Here is a 21,106-nt window from a genome sequence, read left to right on the forward strand (position 1 = left end):
GTAATACGCATTATTGAAGTAATATAAATAATCCGAATAATTACAGATATATTATGTTTGTTTCTCTTATCATTTTAGCAGATGCGTTCATTTACCCTTTTTTTCTATTCGATATATATCATCGTAGCTGACACACACACACTTTTTTTTATAACCGTGAATAAATAATAACAATTATTATTACCTTTATGAATATTCTAAAATCGAAAAGTCTACCTCTTGTGTCTATCACATTGAATTTCTTTTATTAGTTTATATGAAACATTTTTAATCTGTTACTATTTCTAGAATTCACGTCTTATCAAACGTCAAATATTCCCTCGTCTCCCGACCGACTAAACCCCGCAGCCCGCTTGTTTGTGATCTGTCTCTGTGGTTTTGTAATTTGTTTGGTTATATTCCATGGTATGAAAATACAAATGAGGTGAAATAATACATTGAAATATTTGTTAGTGCTCAATATAACGTGGACTCAGTAAAATGGCTGGCTTCACTGAAAACGCCTTAGTACGTAAGTTACAGGAGTTAAATTCGAGTCAACAGAGTATTCAAACGTTATCTCTTTGGTTAATACATCATAGAAAACACCACGCAGCCATCGTTAAGACATGGTTCAAGGAAATGATGAAAGGTATGTAGGCAACGACGAGTAATATATCTTCTTGAAGTTTTATGAACAACCACAAAATCTTTTCTTTGCTTGCGTCATGTTTATCAACAACAGGACATCAATGATATTTATGTAACAATTCATTATTTTTTCTTACAATTAGCTGCCGATAAATCATATTTAAAATAAGCTAAATGATTTCAGTAACATTCCCAATAAGTAGAAAATGCAAAATATCTACATAACCTAAAAAAATTGTTCATTACATTTTAGCAAAGGATAGTAAGCAGCTTACTTTTATGTATCTTGCTAATGACGTAATACAGAATAGTAAGAAAAAAGGGCCTGAATATGGCAAGGATTTTGGTGAAGTCCTCATGGAGTCCTTCAAGCATATGGCCAAGACGGGCATCACTGCGAAGACTAAACATACTCTGCACAGAATACTGTCTATATGGGAGGAGCGAGGGGTGTATGACGCACAGAAAATACAGGAGTTTAAAGAGGCTTGTAAGTAATTTTCTGATGTTTATATATATAGAAAAAAATTTAATTGCAGTCCCAATTGTGATTGACACAGATGGGCGAGTGGTACCTCCTCAGTCAAAGCATTCTGACTAATGAAATAGGAGTGCATTTTCTTGTGCTTTTATAAATACAATAAAAAATAACAGTATTTTCAAAAGTGTAATTACAATTTATTAGTAAAGCTTTATTAATCATGTTTCAACACTGATTACAGTGGATCCGAATGATGCAATACCAAAAAAAGTGAGTAAACGAAAATCTGAGGATGTAGAACCTAAGAATAATGAAAAGAAGGCCAAAATAGAAAACAAAGAAAAGAAGGAAAGACGAAGAAGTGAGACAACAGTGGAAGTGGATGGGCAAGTGGAAACACACATCACTCTTAGTCCTAAAACTCCGCCCGGAGACCCTCCTGAACCTGAAGAATTAGTTAAGGTAATTATCTTCTTTTTATAATATATGAGTAGCAAATGTTTTGAAGGTGGCAGAGAACCCTTTGTGGGTCAACTCCTGTGGCACTTCTGCCACACCTATTTCTGCCTAACAATAGTGTCAAGCGCTACTATGTTCTGGTTTGGAGGGTGTTGTAAGGGAGACAACTTTTTCCGAGGTGTTCCAGCTTAGTTCGCAGGAGGAGAGGCGCATCTGTGATCAACCTCAGGTAGGAATATCAAATCCTATGTGGGGTTTCTTACATATACCCATGGGCAGTAGCCATTTAATATCAGGTGGACTGCACGCTCGTCTGCTACGCCTGTATTATAAAAAAAATGAGCTTGATGGTAAGTGGCTACTGCTGCTCTACTGATGTTCTAAGACATCTTATTCATAACAGGTACACTGTGTCCGTTTGCTTAGTTTATTACTTAAAATAGCATCCCTAAAAACGATTTTATAATCCTGTTTCTTGAAGTAGAAATATTGCCACATGTATATTAATCATATCTATTTTGTAACCTTTCAGGCACTTCTAGACTTAGAATCGAGTGCGTCTAGTGATGAAGCAGTCAGAGAGAGGATCGCTTCCCTGCCACCAGAAGTGTCTGAAGTGCAATTATTGTCTAAGTTAGAAGGTAAACTTTGTGACCAAAATGTGTTATATTACTGTGACAATAAACAAAATACTGTATACATTCATATTAAAATAAAAATTGGAATAGATACACAATATATTGTTTCATTTATATAAAAATGTTATTATTTGTATCTAATTGCTTTAGCATTCATTTATTGTTTTATCCCTATTCATCTATTGTTCATACATTAGTGTATGTAATGATATAGTTGTTTTATTACAAATTATAACTTTAATGTTATACATTTTTTTAATACTTCATGCTCTAGATATTCCCGTTTGTAAACCCACTTTTACTTTTAAATGTAACTCATTGGTGTTGAAACGATTTTAATTACTCTAAATTACACATTAATACATTAATAATGAAACAAATTGTTACCCTACTTTTTAATATACAGACATTCTTAGGTACACAAAATATAACATTTGTTGAAACAATTTAATAAAACTTAAATCTAACTTGTGATATTCAAGTATCATAGAAATTCTTTTTGAAACTTGAATATTTTTATCGCATTTTATAAATTACCTTTTACATAATAAAAGTCCACTTCATAGTTTTATTTTTTAATATTTTATTCTCAAGTGGGTTTTCAACATTTTTCCTCATTAATCTAGTTATGATAATTTATTTGATCACTTTTTAATCTGTAAACAAGTATTATGAAGAAACATTTTAGAATATTTTCAAGAGAGAAGAGTACGTATTATTATAATATGTGAAAGGGTATTGAATACATGTATGCAAAAGTCTACAAATTAGAGTGTATTCTAGAGTAGAAATATATCAATTTGGATAATAACTAATGAAAAGTTTTATCCCAACTTGCTTTTTATAAATATGTCTAAGTCCGTCTTTTCTTTTAGATAAAGAATCTGCTCTAAGCCTGAGTGCTGTAGTAAACTCTGCCGTGGAACTACTAGCCGAATACAATTTGAGGCTATCTGAAGAGCTGGAGAAGCGGCGCAAGGTGGCTGCCATGCTGCGGGACTTCGCGCAGGCACAGCGCGACCTCGCGCGGCAAGCTGAGGCCAGACTTGAGGTATGTATGATTTATTATATAAATCTGTTTAATATACTTTACAAGAGGTTAGCTAAGGCCTATCATGAAACCCTTGGTAGAGAGAAATATGTAAAGCATTTATATTTGTTTGGGTTAAAATGTATATCTAAATCTACTACATAATATGTTGTTGGGAGTGCCTTGCAAAAAGTGAGAATAAGTTTTATAAAAGGAAAAGACCATATGTATGAATATTTATAAACCAAAGTTTGTAACTATTGCTAAGTATAAGTAATTTTCTGGTATGCAAGTATGTAACGGAAATTATATAACACAACAATTTTAACTGAGTTTTATTATAGAAGTGATGCTGGAATAAAATGAACTTAAAATGCTTTTTCGCGTCAGATGGACTGCATGCTCATTTGCTGCTTTAATCTTCCAAAGAGAAGGGTGGACTAGGAGAGAATGGCATCATGAAGCTTGTAGCATATGTACTTTCAGATCTGATATAATAAATCTATATATGTATAAAAATCAATTGTTGTTCGTTAGTCTCGCTAAAATCGAGAACGGCCTGACCGATTTGGCAAATTTTAGTTTAAAATATGAAATATTTCATAAATAGATTCTGAGGCGGTGCAAAATTAGCCGGGTCAGCTAGTAAATGACTAAATAGTTGAACCATCGCGTAACTTGACGTGTGTTCCCTAGGAGTACAACATAAAGCTGCAGAAGATCTACGCGGTGAAGGCGGAGGTGAAGTCGCACATCGAGAACCTGCCGGACGTGTCGCGGCTGCCCGACGTCACGGGCGGCCTCGCGCCGCTGCCCTGCGCCGGAGACCTGTTCAGCGTGTGACGCAAACCCTACCTCACATGAACCGTCGGCAACATTTGAAGCTTCTCTTTCGCGATATCCGACACACACAACCCACCACGTGAACCATCGGCAACATTTGAAGCCTGGAACTCATGGAGCGTTTCTCTTTCGCGATATACGACACATAGCCAACCCACCAAATGAACCATCGGCAACCTTTGAAGCTTTGAACTCTTGGAGCGGTTCTCTTTCGCGACCTGTGACACGTAGAAATATGAAAATATAGTTAAACAGTATAGATAAGTATAGATATCTTACCGCCGCTTATAATTGTCAGCCATTAAATGGCTCACAATTCTGTCAGCCATTTAATGGCTGTCATGGTGTCACTTACGCGAAACAATGTCGACATGCGCAGTTAAGTGGTGCAAACACACGGAATCGAAGAAAAAGTGCGGAAAAATATCGTTTCATTAGTAAATAATCTTAAAACTACAGTGACAATTTCAATTGTCAAAACTGGATACATTTTCTTGTTAGGAGTGAGTAATCTTTACTAATCTATGGTAAACAGCTATCACTTTCGAGGCAATTTGTTTCCGTTGTGACGCTGAGAAACCTATATTCATTTCTTTCCGTTCTACGAGCACTACCTAATCGCGGCGGCTACTTAATATTTAAAATTACCGTCTTTTGAGTTTTTAAACAAAAACAGCTATTCCGCAACCGCTCCAGAGGCGAAAGAAAAATGCTTCACGTGTTCTCACTCTAATTGTCCCACTGCTGGGACTCTATTTCCTGATTAGGCTTGGGCTATAGTCTACCACACTTAGTCATTATCAACCCTTTACTGTCCCTGGAGACGGCGCTCCTCTTGGAATTTCTCTCACTATGTCTCAGACCAGAATTCACCGCACTTTCTTTCTATTTAACCCATTTTAGACCACTTTAGAGTTACGCTGTTTGTCCACTGCCACCGTCACCGAGCCGATACCGATAATTAATGACGGTATAAAGGAAGTAGCGTACATACATTTACAATAGCCGCTTGTCCACCGCACGTCCGTTACCTGGGCACCGTCATCCTGGCCGCCGATATTTCGAGTAGATCGGCGTGACCGCTAGATCGACACCGAGATTTCGACGGGCCGATGTGCCGGCAATATAAAACACGTTGAAACTTGTCCATACACTGCCGTCACACGCCGATATCGATCGAACAAAATAAACCGCCGATATCGGTCGCAGTGGACAAAATATCGCCGTCACCACATAATTTAAATCGGCCCGAAATAATTTCGTTCTCGGCATCGGCTCGGTGACGGTGGCAGTGGACAAACGACCTAAGACTGCTAAGATGCGCCACTAAGTCCGATATTCAACTGTTCGCATCCCCGACCCCGCAATCAAATCAAAAATATATTGATTATGTTCAAATGATCTAACATTATTGCCTAATATTAGCAGTGTTAAGCTCTGCTGCGTTCCGATTTGAGGGACCTGAGTGAAATTTTAAAGTAAAATTTAATAAACGGACTTCAAATGGATGCCCAATTAATTTTTTTGATTGAATAAAATTGACGCAATTGATTTTAATCCTTTGAAATTGTCTCGAATACTAATAGACAATTCATGTCTTATCACATCTTAATGTCTATCAATATTGATTTTCTCATGTAAAGTAATAATAGGAATCCTCTGTTTGTTTGCGGCGGCAGCTAAGTACATTGTTTTTAGAATGTGTCAAAGAAAAAAACCTCAAATAGAATTTTATTCCTATTTGAATGACAACCGTGTTTAAGCGGCATGGACCACTTATCATCGGTTGGATTACGTGGTCGTGAGATACTCACAATTTCATAAAAAATGATTTATTAGTTTTTTAGGCGTGATTAAAATTGATCATGTAAATCTGTCTGTATTTAACCATGTTTCTTTCCACACTCGAGTTTTACAAGGTTACATTGAAATTGGTAATTTCAAAATTAGTGTTACAATATATTCTTGTAAAAGGCACACATAATATTAGTAATGCAAGTGTCACCCGGGTTGTAATAAGACATTCACACTTATAGACCATTTTATCTCGCGATTAGACAATTTTAGTTTAAAAGGGGTGTACAATTTTCGAAGTAGGTTTAGTGGCCTCCACAATATGTTATTAGTTAATTATAATCTCTGTTGATATACATTTCCTTTGTTTTAACGTATGTATAGATAGGTCTTGACTAAAATTGGCATATCTATATTGTAGACTATTGAACGAATGAAAGTGTAATATTAATTTAATAACAGTTGAATTATGCCTGAGAGTGGCTGTAGTTACACGATGTATCTGTTGTTTTGTGTGTGTTGCTCTTATGTAAAATATATTGGAATAGAAATTAAACTGCTCTTGCATAAGACGTCTAAATTTATTTTCAGGGGTAACAATACTGTATATGTAATAGACCATATTTTGTCTGTTGGTTGTTTGTATGTCCTTCATGAAAACTGGGAAAACACGATTAAGTAGGTATTATAAACAATTGGGGTTGTAATGCAATTTACAGTTACAAATAATTTAAATTGTAAAATACTTGCAAGTTTTATCGCATTCTAAATTATTATGTATAATCTACGCTTATGTATATTATAACCTTCGATCACTAATATAAACTAGATACACAATCAGCGACAAAAAAACGGTGCGACGAAAAGAGCACCCAAATAGACATTTGGGTGCACAAACCTGTCAAAGTGATAGCTTATGACAGCTAGCTTATGTCGTAAAAATTTATTGCTTTTGGTAAGCAGTTTTTAACACCTTTAAATAATAGTGATAAGGTTGATTTTGCATTAATTTTAGATTCTGTCGCTTAGAATTTTATAAACACGTTTGACGCCACTTTTGAAGTTCATTTTTGTATGGGATTGTGTATCTAGTTCTTATTTATGATCGAAGATTATAACCAATAATATGCCTTGAGATTTAAAAATGAATATGAATAACTATAAATTCGTATTTAAAATCAAACAACTAAGAACCAATGTATGTTCTTATTTAAGTAGTAGTTATTATAAAAACAAAACATAAATCTGACTGCTTAAAAATTGTGAACTGAAAAGAGAAGTAAACCTATGTCACTCCCTCAATTTAGAAACAATCTAATCGTTTATTAAAATTTATCAAGCCGTCAAAAATTAGACGTACATATGCTTGAAACACATTACCTTCCGCAGTCGGATAAAAAAGACCTGCTATACCATATTGTAATTATAGGTTTCCATTAATAAATAAGTAAAATATTTCCTGTGTCTTAAATTATATTATTCTGCATACATTAGTGAGGTGTTAATTTTCAGTTTGTTTCTGGTATATTACGTAAATTTGCGTCTTGTGTTTTACTTATCATATAAGAGTTCACCAAATACGTGATCACAATAAACTTGTGGCATTAGCTGATTACAACTTTTAGCTATTTATTTTGCGCATAAGGGCAAAACTATATATAATACTCTTGGTGGACCGTATTGTGTTGTTTTATTATGTTCGCGTTATTGTGCATTGACTAGAAATATTGTTTTATGTTATAACGGAAATTGTTGTTGTTGGACATAAACTTAATATTGATGGAAAAAATCTTTATTATGTCCTCCAATATATCGTTTCAATTATGGCTTAATTTACGACGCTGTGGTGCTAAGACCAAATTATCATGATTTTTGACATGTCAACACTAAAATAACAGTATATTTAAGTTAGTATGATGCCATAACATAATGATGTGGTGGGTGGGATTGGAATCCCATGGGTATATATTCGGATTTTTCGAAATCTCAAATACTGGTGTGACACACAGGGTTCCATGTTCGACCTTTGGTCAGGCAGAAATTGAAATGATATTTTTTTTCTTTGCCTGTGTGTATACTTATCTTTGTGTGCATCCCTAACACCCACGATTTACGGAATCATAATGTGGCGCTTATTATAAGCGGAGAAAGCATTACATTGTAAATCCTATTGCAATGTTGAAGACATAGGGCATTACTCTTATCACGCAGGACAGTGCCCGCGTGCAGTTCTGGTTTGCTTGTGCGATATTCACAACTTATCATTTTAATGGTATTTTTCATAGGCCTTGCCATAGGAGAGACCACATCGGTCTAACTCACGTATGCGGGTGAGACACGCGCAGGCATACACCCGCGTGACAAGAGCCCCCATAGTCAATAATGTATTATAAATATACTTACTTATGTAATAGTTTTAAGCCGTTACAATGTTGCCTTATACATATGTTATACAATTGTACTATATTACAAAATAATATTTTTGCAACGAGAACCGTCTGCTGTTTTTTGGCAACATGTCGGTACAACTCTGCTCAAATGCTTCGCTGGTTAAACGTTACACATGTTTACGTAACATGGGCCTTTGCTACATTTAGAAGAAAAGTCGATATTTTTATAGCCATTCGGGCCCCATTGTAGTAAAGTCATAACTTTAATTATACATAAAATATACCTACATATAATTTTGTTTTTTTTTTTTATTGATTATTGCTGCAATGAATAAGACGTCAATCAAAAATTGTATATTTTTTCCTATTATTGAAAATATAGTACGTACCTATCTATATTATAGTAACTGCACATTGGGTGTGATTTTATGTATGTGTATAATTCGCAAGATATCATAATTCACAATTATTTAAGGTTTGAAATTGTATTTTTTTTCACTGTTAAAACCAAACAGTAGTTTAATTTGGTGCAATTTGTATTTAGCTACCCAACTCACGGTATAAAGCTAGATAATTATTGGCGATATTAAATTATAAACTTGTTATATTAACATGGTTTGTTTTTTTTTTCCTTTTTGTAATCATCATAGAAGAGAAAAGCAAGGTAATATAATAATTTCTATGAAATTCTATTGGTATTAGGATAGAACTTCCGTTGGTTTAGGATTTATTGTAAAATCGATTCTATTTGGAATCACAAATCACAATAATTAAGCTATTGCATAGCTTTTATCGCGGGCTTTGAACGCGGCGACCGAATCGAGAAATTCCGTAACGAAAAATTCATAACACCGTAATTCGTCAAACTGAATACAGATGGCAGTAATACATATTTTTTATAATCCGTGCGGAAATTTTAAAATTGCGTTTAGTATTTTTTTATTGCTATTATATTGTATTCAAAAATATATTACCACATTATCCAAATGATGTGTTTTATCAACATAAGCTATGTTAAATTCTGGATTGATAAACTAACGTAAAAGACTGTTTGTAATTTTTAACCTCGTTTGTCTAAACTTTTTTGTCCGTGTCATAAACTTCAGTTCTCTGATAATTTCTACGAATGTATACATCGAAAGTTTTTGAATAATCATAATTATTTACGAGACACGCAAATATGAGTGAGAGCGTGGTAATTATTTATTTGTGCCCTCACACGAAATTTTTGAAACTTTGATAAGTAATAAAAGTAATTCCAAAATAATTTATTTTACAGACTACGCGTTCGAAAACAATCACTGATTCATCTGATACCGAATCTGTTGATGAACCATTGGTAATACTAAATAACATTCATTTTCTTTATTTGGCCCGATTCACTTTCATAATTGTAGCAGTTTGTGGTCTAAAATGTTGCTGGTACAAAAAACTACCACTCAAAAAGTGTAATAATTTTAATAGTTTGTCTGATACGTTATCAATAATCTATCGTTTCCAGATCACAGATAGATGGACAAACAACATTAGCTACCGTCAGTTAGTATTATCCACTTGCATCGGTATCATGCAAGTATGGTGGCATCCATACATACATGACTTTCGTCGCCTACTGCCTTTCCTGTTCCTTTACAACGTGTTCAGTGTGTTTTTTGGCTACCCTATGTTTTACTTGGAGCTTGCGTTGGGCGTTGTGACCAAGAAAGGTGTTCTCAACTGTTGGGACATGGTGCCGATGGCAAGAGGTAGGTGGATATTTACATTTATACGTCATGATAAACTTCTTTTCGTGCTGATACGGAATATATTTAAAAAACTTTTTTATTGCATTTAATTGAGTTTATCCTCGACAATCGATGTAGACACGCAGCACCTCTTATGTTGTTGTTATGTAACAGATATCGAGCTGACGATATGATTGATTGAGTAGTTGATTGCAAATTTATATATAAGAGTACAAATTGGTTTTACATGACATTGTGGCATAAAACTAGCAGGCAGATCGCTTGATGGTAAGTGGTTACTGCTCCCCATAGACATTTGTAATCAACTCGAACATTAGATTAGATACCTAGAGGTTAGCAACAGATTGATTACACCTGAGGACTAAGAAGGGTCGCTGCGGATAAGTACGTCTTCCTTACCTGGCCAAAGCGGAACACAGCAGCGTTTAAGACTTCCGTTAGATTGAACTTCTCGTTATATAAAATTCTCGTTCATTCACAATGTTAGTTACCGTACTAATCCGAAACGGCTTTACCGATTTTCACCAAATTTTATGCATATTCAGTAGGTCTGAGAATCGGCTACTATCTATTTTTCATACCCCTAAGTGATAAGGGTTGTTCACCCTTAACATTTTTTTATTCATATGGCAACACAACGTTGCCGGGTCAGCTAGTATTTACATAAATCCGTGGACTTTCAATCGTCCCGGTGCAATAATCTCATTTCACATTTAAGTCATTAGTTAAATATATAATAATAATTTTAGAAGGTGGAAGAACCCTTTGTGATTCGACTCCGGCGGCACCACCGCCACACCTATTAAGCCTAATAACAGCAGTGTTAGGCGCTGCTGTGTTCGGTTTTGAAGGGTGTGGTAAGGGAGACATACTTTTCCGAGGCGTTCCAGCTTAGTCCTCAAGGGTAGCGGCGCATCTGTGGCCGACCTCAGGTAGTAGCCGGCAGTAGCCATTTACCATCAGGTGAACTGCATGCTCGTCTGCTACTCCTATATTATAAAAAAAAACATAGCCACGTAGGTATAGGTACTCGTAAACTTGTGTGTAGGCATAGGTTTCGCGATGCTGGCGGTGTGCGCGCTGTCGGCGCTGGCGCTGGGCGCGGTGGGCGCGTGGAGCCTGGCGCTGCTGGTGCACGCGGCGCACGGCTTCCTGCCGTGGCTGCACTGCGCCGCCGCCGCGCGCCCGCCCTGCGCCGCCAGACACCGCCCGCGCGCCGCCGACAGCGAGACGCCCGCGCAGTCCTTCTTCTTGTTAGATTACCCGCTAAATACGCGATTTATCGAGCATATATATAAGTATAGATATCTCAACGCCTTGTAATTGAAGGAATTCTTTCAGCCATTTAGTGGCTCTCATGGTGTAATTAACGCAGAACAATGCTGACATGCGCAGTTAAGTGGTGCGAAAACACGAAATCGAAGAAAAAGTGCGGAGAAATATCGTTTCATTCGTAAATGATCGAAAACTACATTTTTTTTTATATTTTTCAAACACGAAAATAGATGACCGAATTTCAATTGTCAAAACTAGTTACATTTTCATGCTAGGAGTGAGTTATCTTTACTAATCTATGATCGAGCATTAGTTTGGTCGGCCCTTTAGCTAAGAATGTAAAATGCGTTATTTATAGGGTTCTAGAAATGCAACATTAAAATACTTGCCGAGTAAAGATGAATAGACGCGAGCAGGAGTAACTAAATAAGCTACTCGGGTGGATACCGTATTCGCATCAATACTCACGAGTTCTGTGCGAGGTATAGTTTTTTTCAGTAAATCCAGAGACTATGCGTGTTACTCGTCATTGTTCGGTGAGTTATTTGATGGATTGTTCGTGAATAAGTATCTTATATATATGATAAGAGGGCTCTTACTTTCACGTCCTTTCTCTTCGATCGCGCGCTACTTACACGCCTACATCCTATCGTTTGATTCACCCGATTCATGCATGGGTAAAGCAGATATAGCGATGGGTCACGAATCAGATACGCATGTAGTAGTACAAGCGCACCTGCTCCAAATATCTATTCCAATGACAACATTATTTTTAAATTGCTTTATTATTTTATATTATTTAGTTTTTTAATTTTTCAGAACTTTCCATAATTGCGTATTTTCCTTCCAGCAATTTCGTACTGCAGCTAAAACGCGACGGCTTTGAAGGTGGTCTGGGAAATATAGTTACAGAATTGACAGTCTACTATGTTATCTGCTGGATTCTGGTGTATTTTATAACCATCAAACGAATATACAGCTATTCTAAGGTGAGACAATAATATAAATAAATAGTATTTTCTTAGTGGAAAGTAGGTAGTAACACAATTTGAAGTCGGACAATTTTTAAACTTGAATTTTGGTAGAAGAAACTACTTAATACCATTATGCTTTGTAGTATCTGCATACATATAAATGTTTATTTTCGTTCCAGTTAGTTCTTTTCAAAGATGTGCTGGCCTATTTCGTATTATTGTGCTGCGGTCTTGGCGCGATCAGGCTGGAAGGAGCCGGGATGATGTTTCATAAGTGTGATTGGGGAGTGCTCCTCGAGGATAGTAAGGTGCGATACTGAATTGCATTTTGAGTGTATCTTGGGTAATTCTATCAGTCATTAGTATTTCATAAAATTTTGTTATTTACGAGCTGTGGCCCCGCGGTTTCACACGCGTTTAAAAGTGTAAATACTCTGCAGATTTTATGAGTTTTAATTGATTTTATGTGGCACTCTAAACTTTTCCAAAATAAAAGTAGCCCATGTTCTTCTCAAAATCCATCCAGCGGTTTCGGAGATTAGATAGAACAAACAAACTGACGGACGATTGATATTTTGTTATAAGTAGCGTATTTATATACTTTGGTTTAAATTTAGTCAAAAGCAGTTATTTTTGTGTTTTAAATAAGACCGATCGAAACTTATGATCTATACATAATAGCGTAATTACTTTACTTCACTTCAGATATGGCGCGACGCGATAGAGTACTCGCTCGTCCAGATGTCGGTGTCCCAGGGCTCGCTGGTCATGCTGGGCGCGTACTGCCCGAAGCTGAAGCAGAAGCTGTCCAACACGGCGCTGGTGGCGTTCGCCGCCGCCAAGACCGGCAGCATGGCCTCCGCGCTGCTGCTCGGCGCCGCGCACGGGGCCTTGCATCACGATTACGATAACGACACTAATGTATGGGGAGGTGGGTTTTATGGGTGGCTCGTAATAATATAAAATAGAACTTTCGGTAATTAAATTTGCCTTTCATAATATTTCATTACCTTCCATAGACTGAGATATACTCGGTGCATTTCGACGTATAACGAAGTATTACGTAAGCGCTTTTAGGGGGGGTCTTTGCTTTGCTTATTTTGGATGACATGGGGGGTAGGGGAGTCTAGATGATGATTACGTCATCGGTAGTTTGTTACTTATTTACACGAATGACAACCCTCACATTGTCTTTACTTGAAAGCGAAACGCATTTTCGGGGATTCCCCGAAAAATCATGCATACGTTTAGGCATTTTTTAAATTATAATTATTACATTATAATTATAATACATTCATTGAAAAATGTTTATGTGGGGAGCATGGAGCATGGGGAGGGGGTAAGAGCTTTTCTTACTTTTGCTGACAAGGGGGATGGGGGGGGGGGTAAATAATTGTAATAAATCTGCTTACGTAATACTTGAACAACCCCTTAGGTGCAATCCACTGATGCTATAAGCGTTTCAAATATCATTTAAATTTTCTTATTTGTACGTTAGGTATGATATTAAGACAGGTATACTACTTATGTATACAATATTTGCAGGAGCGTCTTCCTCCATTGTGTTGTGGGCGGACTACGTGGCGCGGATACCGGGCAGCCAGTTCTGGGCGGCGCTGGTGTTCTTTAGTTTATTTGTACTTTCACTTTCATCCACGGTTAGCTATCTTTTTGCTCAAAAAATCGATTGCTATAGGCTCATGGCGGAACCATGTCCATGTTTCACTTTTTAACCTTGAAAATAGCTGAACCCATTTTAGTTCGATTTTCGCGCTAAATCTTTAGACTTTAAATTCTTAATCGGACGAAAGTACTTATTTAATTGTTAAGTTTGTATGTTTTCCTTTCAGGCGCTGCTCGTACAAACAATAATGTCAGCATTCAGTGGTCGATCCATACGGAAGATGACTTGGGCATTCCTTATACTAATTTGTGCACTTTTCTCTATTATAGGAATTATTACACTTTGTACACAGGTTCGTTTATACTTATAAGTTTAACATGGGCATGATAATATTTATATGCAACTTATTATTATTTCTGTAGGTAGGTATATTAGTTGTGAAGTGATTTGTTATCTGTAGGTTAGTAACGAATATTTTGAAGGTTAATTTTGAAGGTACACACCTATTTCTGCCTTATAACAGCAATGTAAAGCGTTGCTGTGTTTTGGTTTGAAGGGTGTAGTAAGGGAGACATGCTTTTCTGAGGCATTCCAGTTTAGTCCTTAGGAGTAGCGGCGCATCTGTTGCCGACCTCAGGTAGGAATACCTAATCCTATCTGGGGTTGATTACAGATGCCCATGGGCGGCAGTAGCCTTACTATCAGGTGGACTGCGTGCTCGTCTGCTACTCCTATATTATAAAAAAAGGTAGGTACATTACTGGAGAATTAGTTATCTATAGGTTAGTAAGGAAGAACTAAACTAAACTAAACGCTTTCTACACTCACAGCCCCACACTAGGATTCCCTGTATCGTGGGTACTATGGACACACAGAGACAAATACACAAACACCCAGACCCAGAAACAGAAATCTAAATTCATCATTTAGAAATCTGTCTGGCCGGGGATCGAACCCGAAACCCTCTGCGCGTCAGACCGGCGTGGTGACCGCTCTGCCACGCGGCTCGGAAAACGTTGTTGTGGACATTTCATTTGACGAATAGTAGGTATATGTAGGTAGTATTAAGTGGTATTGTTACAGGGCGGGCTGCACGTGCTGAACTTCCTGCTGCAGTGGGCGGTGTCGCGGCCGCGCGCGGCGCTGGCGGCGGCGGCGGGCGCGGCCGTCACGTACGCGTACGGACAGACCGCCTTCTGCGAGGACGTCTACTTCGCTGTGGGCGAATACCCTTGCGTCTTCATGAGGGTCTGCTGGGCCCTGTCGCCCATCATACTCTTGGTTATTATCTCGCTTCATATTGCTGGCATAGACAAGCTGGGGAAACAGTAACTATCGTTCATAAGATAAGTTATAAAAATCTTTTTTATATACCTTCCTTTACGCCTTAATTTTTATTGCAACCGCACATGTTTTTACACCCAGTGTCACTCTGGAGTGATGAGGTAAGGAATACCGTCTCTGTCGTCTGTATCCGGTGTTTTTCGAAAGTCGTTAAATCGTATACAAACACTCCATACCTGTGTTAGGTTATTATGAAATAGTTATATTTTTTGTGTTAAGTCAAAAACATTTTTTTTGCAGATAACATTTATATCCGGTATGATGGTATGGCCATCGGCAGAGGTGATTGTAGGCTGGATTCTAGTGTTATCGTCCACCATGCCGATCATTATCGTAATGTTGCTGTATCTCATTTTCAAATTCAGAGTAAGGGTATGTACCTACACCATGTTGTATGTTACTATTTTTTTTTCTTTAGTTTGTACTGTTTATCAATTACGTCAATTTATTTTTTACAAGTTTTTTTTTATTTACAGAACATTGTGGGAAATGAAAAATAATTACTAAATATGGAAAGCTTTTAATAACCAAAATAAATTAGGTTTTTAAAATATTCGTTTTATTTTGACATCTATAAAATGAATGTGTGATAAAGGAAAATGTGTTTATCAATCAGTCCATCTTTCTTTGTGGCTCTCTAGAGATCAAATGTGGACTGATTTTTCCCTTTCAATTAATTATTTTTAAGCAGACGAGTTTTTATTTTTTTTTATATTAATGTTTAATTAAAAGGGTACTTCCCTTTTAATTAAACATTTTTATTTTGTCTCAAATTACAAGTCTTTTTAGAGAGTGCAGGAATTATTTCAGGGATCCAATAAAAAGTTTTTTTCAGAATGACACCATATTTTATTCACAAAATTTTCATAACACCAATTTGTTACCAAAATAAAGGATTATTTTATAATTAGTCATACACACATATCCATTTTAACAACTTAGAAAGCTGGTTATAATAGACAACGTTCAAATAACTGCTTTGAAGATTTATTCCTCTGTTTTATCGGACCTTGTCTATTATACCAACAGGAGTATTTTTACACAATACCTCAAATTAATTTCAACACAAAAATACGTTACACTCCACCTCATTGGGGAAAACAATCCTTTTTAATACAGCCTTGGATCTTAAACACTAATATTACTTTAACTTAAATAATGAACTTCTCATATAAAAATAATAATATAGATAAGCAAACATTAAAACCTAAGTCGATAGACCGCCGAAGTGTTCATTGTTAGTTTTTCTTAAACAAATTCTGTATTTTTAAACTATTGCACAAATTTATTCGCATTAAAAGCTCTTCGTATATATTTTTGTAATGGTGACGTATTTTTAATAATCATTGTATTTTGTAAGGAATCCATCGCATCGAAAAGTGTTTAGTATTGGGACTAGATGTAATTTTAAATGCAGGCCGTTTTGTAAAATGTGCTTGTTGTGAATCTACGTATTAAGATCATTATGAAATAAATAAACTCGAATAGGCACTTTATGTAAGGCCTGTTCGAATAGCGGACTTCATTTCAATGTCCCTAACATTGAAATAACATCATTTTAATTAGCTTCACTAGTTTTAACCGTAAATGGCATGGCAAAACGTTACAAAATCAATTAAGAATTATTATATTGGGCTTCGGAATACCAAGCGTGAAGCGGCGCAGGGGCTACGAACAGACCTTATAATTAAACCTAAAATTGTTCTTAGTCGTCCACACCAAAGCCTCATTCACGTGTTCATTCTTCAGCTAAATTATTAATCAATAAAGGGATTTGACACAGTGTATGAATTGTGTAAAGGTAGAGTACTACAGTTGCAGTATTGTCATGGTGTTGTTACACTTATTTAGCCGCCGCTACATATTATGTATAAACCAACTACTTACATAAACCATGTGCTTAAAAAATAATAATAATTTCATTATTTATGCAATGGTGCGCCCAATCATGTAAAAATATTGCATTACTCGAATACATAAATATTATCTCCATTTCAGCTTTAGATTGTAAACTAGATAATGTTCTTATTTTTTAAAACTAAATAGTAAAACCTTGTTATATATTCCGATTACGGTTATGAAGCTATTTTTTTTTTAATATACAAATATTATTTCTGACTCAAGGTAATAAACAAGGTAACTCATATTGTACTTACTCCTAATAACATTTAATGCGAAAAATTTTAGGCGCACCATAACAACAATTATGACTGAAATACTACTAAGGTATTTAAAATACGAATAAAACTAAGATCCCTCCCTATCATTTGTTACAATTGTTGGACATAAGTGAATTACAAAATGTATAAAAATATATTTATACATTAAAATTTTCCTGTCTTATATGGACAATGAACAATCAATGTGGAATTTATTATAACTTCAATTTAAGTAGAATGTTTAATACTCTCGAGCTATTACCATTGACATGAAAGTGCTAGAACCCACAAGGGCCTAACGTTACATACATTTTCGTAGCACTGATAAACTTTAGTGTTTACTTGATTTAAAACGTCAATGATTAAAACATGTAATTTTGTATAAATGCGCCACTAGCTTACGGTACGGTATCAATGGAGTTTAAACCACGTATGAATGAATGCAAATGCATTGATGTACGTAATGTTAAAGAACAAGAAACTGGACAACACGCGTCCTATCTCATTAAATAAACTTAATTCTATATTATTCAAAAGGGCAATCTTTTTATGTACTTATAGCCATTTTCCATGGAAATTGAGATTGCTTTAGAACAAAAGTCAAGCAGATAATGTCTATTATTAATTCAATATTTATTTTACTTCTACTTTTAAGTGGGGGCACAGCTAACCAAGTACTAAGAAAAATCTTTATATTGATGGTTAAAGTGTAAAAGGATGAACTAAATTGTGCGCTGTAAAGGGAATAAAAAGAGAGGTATAATTGTAAATGTACATTTGAAATATACGAGTAACTAAATTAAATTTTATTAAACTCTTGGGAGAGATGGTTAGTTACATTATAACGAGATCAGATCATAACTAAAAGGAAAAGGAAAAGGAAAAATTTATGTTTTCAAATTGCCTCCACAAATAGTAAAATAAAGCTAACATTAAATACGGTCATGTAATGTTGAACAGCCCATAGTAAATTAATTCTGTAAATAAAGTAATGAGAACAGTCCAAGACAGACTGTTACGACCAGATTTTATACCTATTGTGATTACAGTAAGAAAATCAGACGGGAGCAGTAACACAACAGAACGCTTCATGTAAAATTAGATTCTTACAATGCCAAATATTAATACGCCATAAAATCTTTATCACGGATTAGTATTATGATACTTTTTTAATAATAAGAAGTGAATTCCGCGGCGAATAAATAGAATCGACACACAAGCAACAGTCCATAAAATAAAAACCTTAGGCATCTATTTATAAAAGCTACGCTCTTAATCATCATAATTCACACAATTAAAATTATATAATAATTAAATCGATTCACATATTTGATCAGATAATTATAATCTATTATATCAGGAACATTCACTAATATAAACGTTATATTGATATTTAATATACATTTAGCTGCATAATTGATTTTGCCACTCCATAAAATACCATCATTTCATTGTTGTAAACGCATTTTTAATGGGGTTTTAACTATGAAGTTTAGGTATCCAATAAGGTTAGTAAATGACACGTTAGTTATGTGAATTAGTACATAACCTCTTCTGACAAGTTAACACTTCAGTATGATTATTTTGTAAAGGGGCAAAATCGAACAAATCTGCGACAAAAAATAAAAGTTATATCTGAAAAGTCATACTGAAAGTATATAATTAAAGTGAATGAGTTAAAAACTAATGTAGAATCGATTATTTGAGATATAATATATTCATAATGTACAATGTCTACATATAGATTACTTTACAAATATGTTAAATATGGTGCTGCCATTTATAACAGCCGAAGTCCTAAGTAACGTCACAGCCAACTGCGATAGGATCATTCAGTGCGTAGTTATAAATGCCAGAGCTAGCTGGAAATAAATTGTAACCTAAGGCTCGCTGACTTTAGCTCAGTGAGGCAGCGCTGTGGGAGTCTATAGGCCTTATAAGTCGCGGACCACAATGTGCCGACACAGGTAGTAGCATATTGCCGGTCCACTTCAGCTATCGAATGTAGTTGCCATGATTACCTATAGATTTAGGCTTACATATTAATTATGACCAGCTAGGTGAGAGTACTTGTTTCTCGAAGTAAATAACTGCGAAATATTATTATAATATATTTTTTCTAAATCAGCAGTCGTGTACGGGGATGTATTTATGCATATATATTAATATCCGTTACGTTTTTTTTAACTTTCTAATAATTTTGTATTTACCCCCACAGCGCTGCCTTTGTGGCCGATCATTACTTGTTCCCTTAGTTCATAAATACCAATTCCTGTTAAACTATTTAATAAATATGCGACACAGACACTTAACTAAAAGGCAGCATTTAGTACACGAAATCTTACTCACTACATTGTGTGCTCTTTTACATAAATTACAAGTCACTCGGGGACCATACGTTCAGTCTTAACCATAAAATCACTCTAGTTTGTTATCGTGCCATCGACTATTCCCATCATTATTTTGCGTGGATCTCAACCAGTAGTTAAAAGCAAACAATTTGTGCAACTATAGGTGCTTAAAGTCCTGCTATTAATATTAAAATCGTACCAATTTCTACTTTATTATACAACGGGCATACAAATAGTGTGTATAATAAAATTAGGCCAAAATTACATTCCTTTACAACTATATTAATGTTTGTAACAGCAATATCCAAATTTTCATTGCAACACAATTTTAATTAGTTTAATTTGGCATTTTCCTAGCTATAATACCTGCCATCATATGGCAGATGATAAAGACGTGATAAGTTATTCTTATAAAGATAGTTAAACAGTGGTTGACACGTGACTAGCATTTTAAATTTAAAAGCCGATTAAAACTATTATACAGCATCCGCTAAATTACTCCAATTTGACGTATACACACCTATCAAGTTCATTTCGTGACTGTACCAAACATGGCAAATACGGAAACTAATACACTACAATTTCTTTATATCTTTTTGCATGTTTTATTATAATGTAACTTACAAATACCTAATGTATTTTTTAATTATATTCAAATGATCTAGTATGTATCAATGTCCAATATAAACTGCCATTTCATTTAAATAATATTAAATATGTTTTTTTTTTTATATATAATTTGTAGGAATCTTATCTAATTTTTTATTATAAAATATCTTTATAATAAGTAATGTATGTTGTAGGAATATAATTCTAGCCTACACTTGGGTGTCCTATCCATGCACGTAATTATACATGTAAGCTATATATTATATACATACCAGTCATACGCCTAACTACATTATGAACTACCCACAATCCAATTAAAAGAAAAACAACAACCAAGTTATACATATAAAAGCTTAGTACGTTAGTCATAACTCTGCATCAGAAATTATACTACTATCAACTAAATCTATTTCGACATTAATTACCATAGCATTAAATTGACTACATTAAAACTATTTTATTTTTATTTAATTTGGACACATAACCAAAGTGCTTTATAGATTATAAACACTTATTACAGAAGCTATATAGTCACTCATATGTTCAGCAAGCGATTTGCATCATTTTTGTATTCATAAAAGATCTATTATTTTATGATAACACCGCAAGCAATCAACGGGGAGGGCGGCAAAATGCTAAGTACTTCTGTAATAATGTCGCGGTGGAAATCCTGGTGGACACCCACGTTTATCAGGATGAACAAGAGCCGCAGGATAGATCCAGCGCTATTCGAGTATTCCCTGTAACGCTCGCGATCTCT

General features: G+C 35.2%; 2 protein-coding genes across 2 annotated transcripts; both read left to right on the top strand.

The window, feature by feature from the left end:
* Positions 1 to 239: 239 nt before the first annotated feature.
* On the top strand, positions 240 to 8,876 carry LOC140755722 (regulation of nuclear pre-mRNA domain-containing protein 1B). The gene is made up of 6 exons (XM_073091013.1): positions 240 to 631; positions 884 to 1,120; positions 1,353 to 1,573; positions 2,103 to 2,211; positions 3,084 to 3,259; positions 3,935 to 8,876. Exons 1-6 carry the CDS (start codon positions 481 to 483, stop codon positions 4,079 to 4,081), a joined length of 1,041 nt encoding a protein of 346 aa, XP_072947114.1. The 5' UTR covers positions 240 to 480; the 3' UTR covers positions 4,082 to 8,876.
* Positions 8,877 to 9,359: 483 nt separating this feature from the next.
* On the top strand, positions 9,360 to 15,778 carry LOC140756059 (sodium-dependent serotonin transporter). The gene is made up of 12 exons (XM_073091454.1): positions 9,360 to 9,460; positions 9,545 to 9,604; positions 9,767 to 10,010; positions 11,059 to 11,263; positions 12,136 to 12,274; positions 12,439 to 12,567; positions 12,965 to 13,190; positions 13,805 to 13,917; positions 14,110 to 14,235; positions 14,967 to 15,164; positions 15,468 to 15,599; positions 15,704 to 15,778. Exons 1-12 carry the CDS (start codon positions 9,446 to 9,448, stop codon positions 15,725 to 15,727), a joined length of 1,611 nt encoding a protein of 536 aa, XP_072947555.1. The 5' UTR covers positions 9,360 to 9,445; the 3' UTR covers positions 15,728 to 15,778.
* Positions 15,779 to 21,106: the final 5,328 nt, after the last annotated feature.

The sequence above is a fragment of the Epargyreus clarus genome, unplaced genomic scaffold (assembly GCF_041222505.1).
Source record: "Epargyreus clarus isolate Ecla_fem2 unplaced genomic scaffold, WU_Ecla_fem_2.2 ptg000034l, whole genome shotgun sequence".
In the NCBI taxonomy this organism is placed as follows: domain Eukaryota; kingdom Metazoa; phylum Arthropoda; class Insecta; order Lepidoptera; family Hesperiidae; genus Epargyreus; species Epargyreus clarus.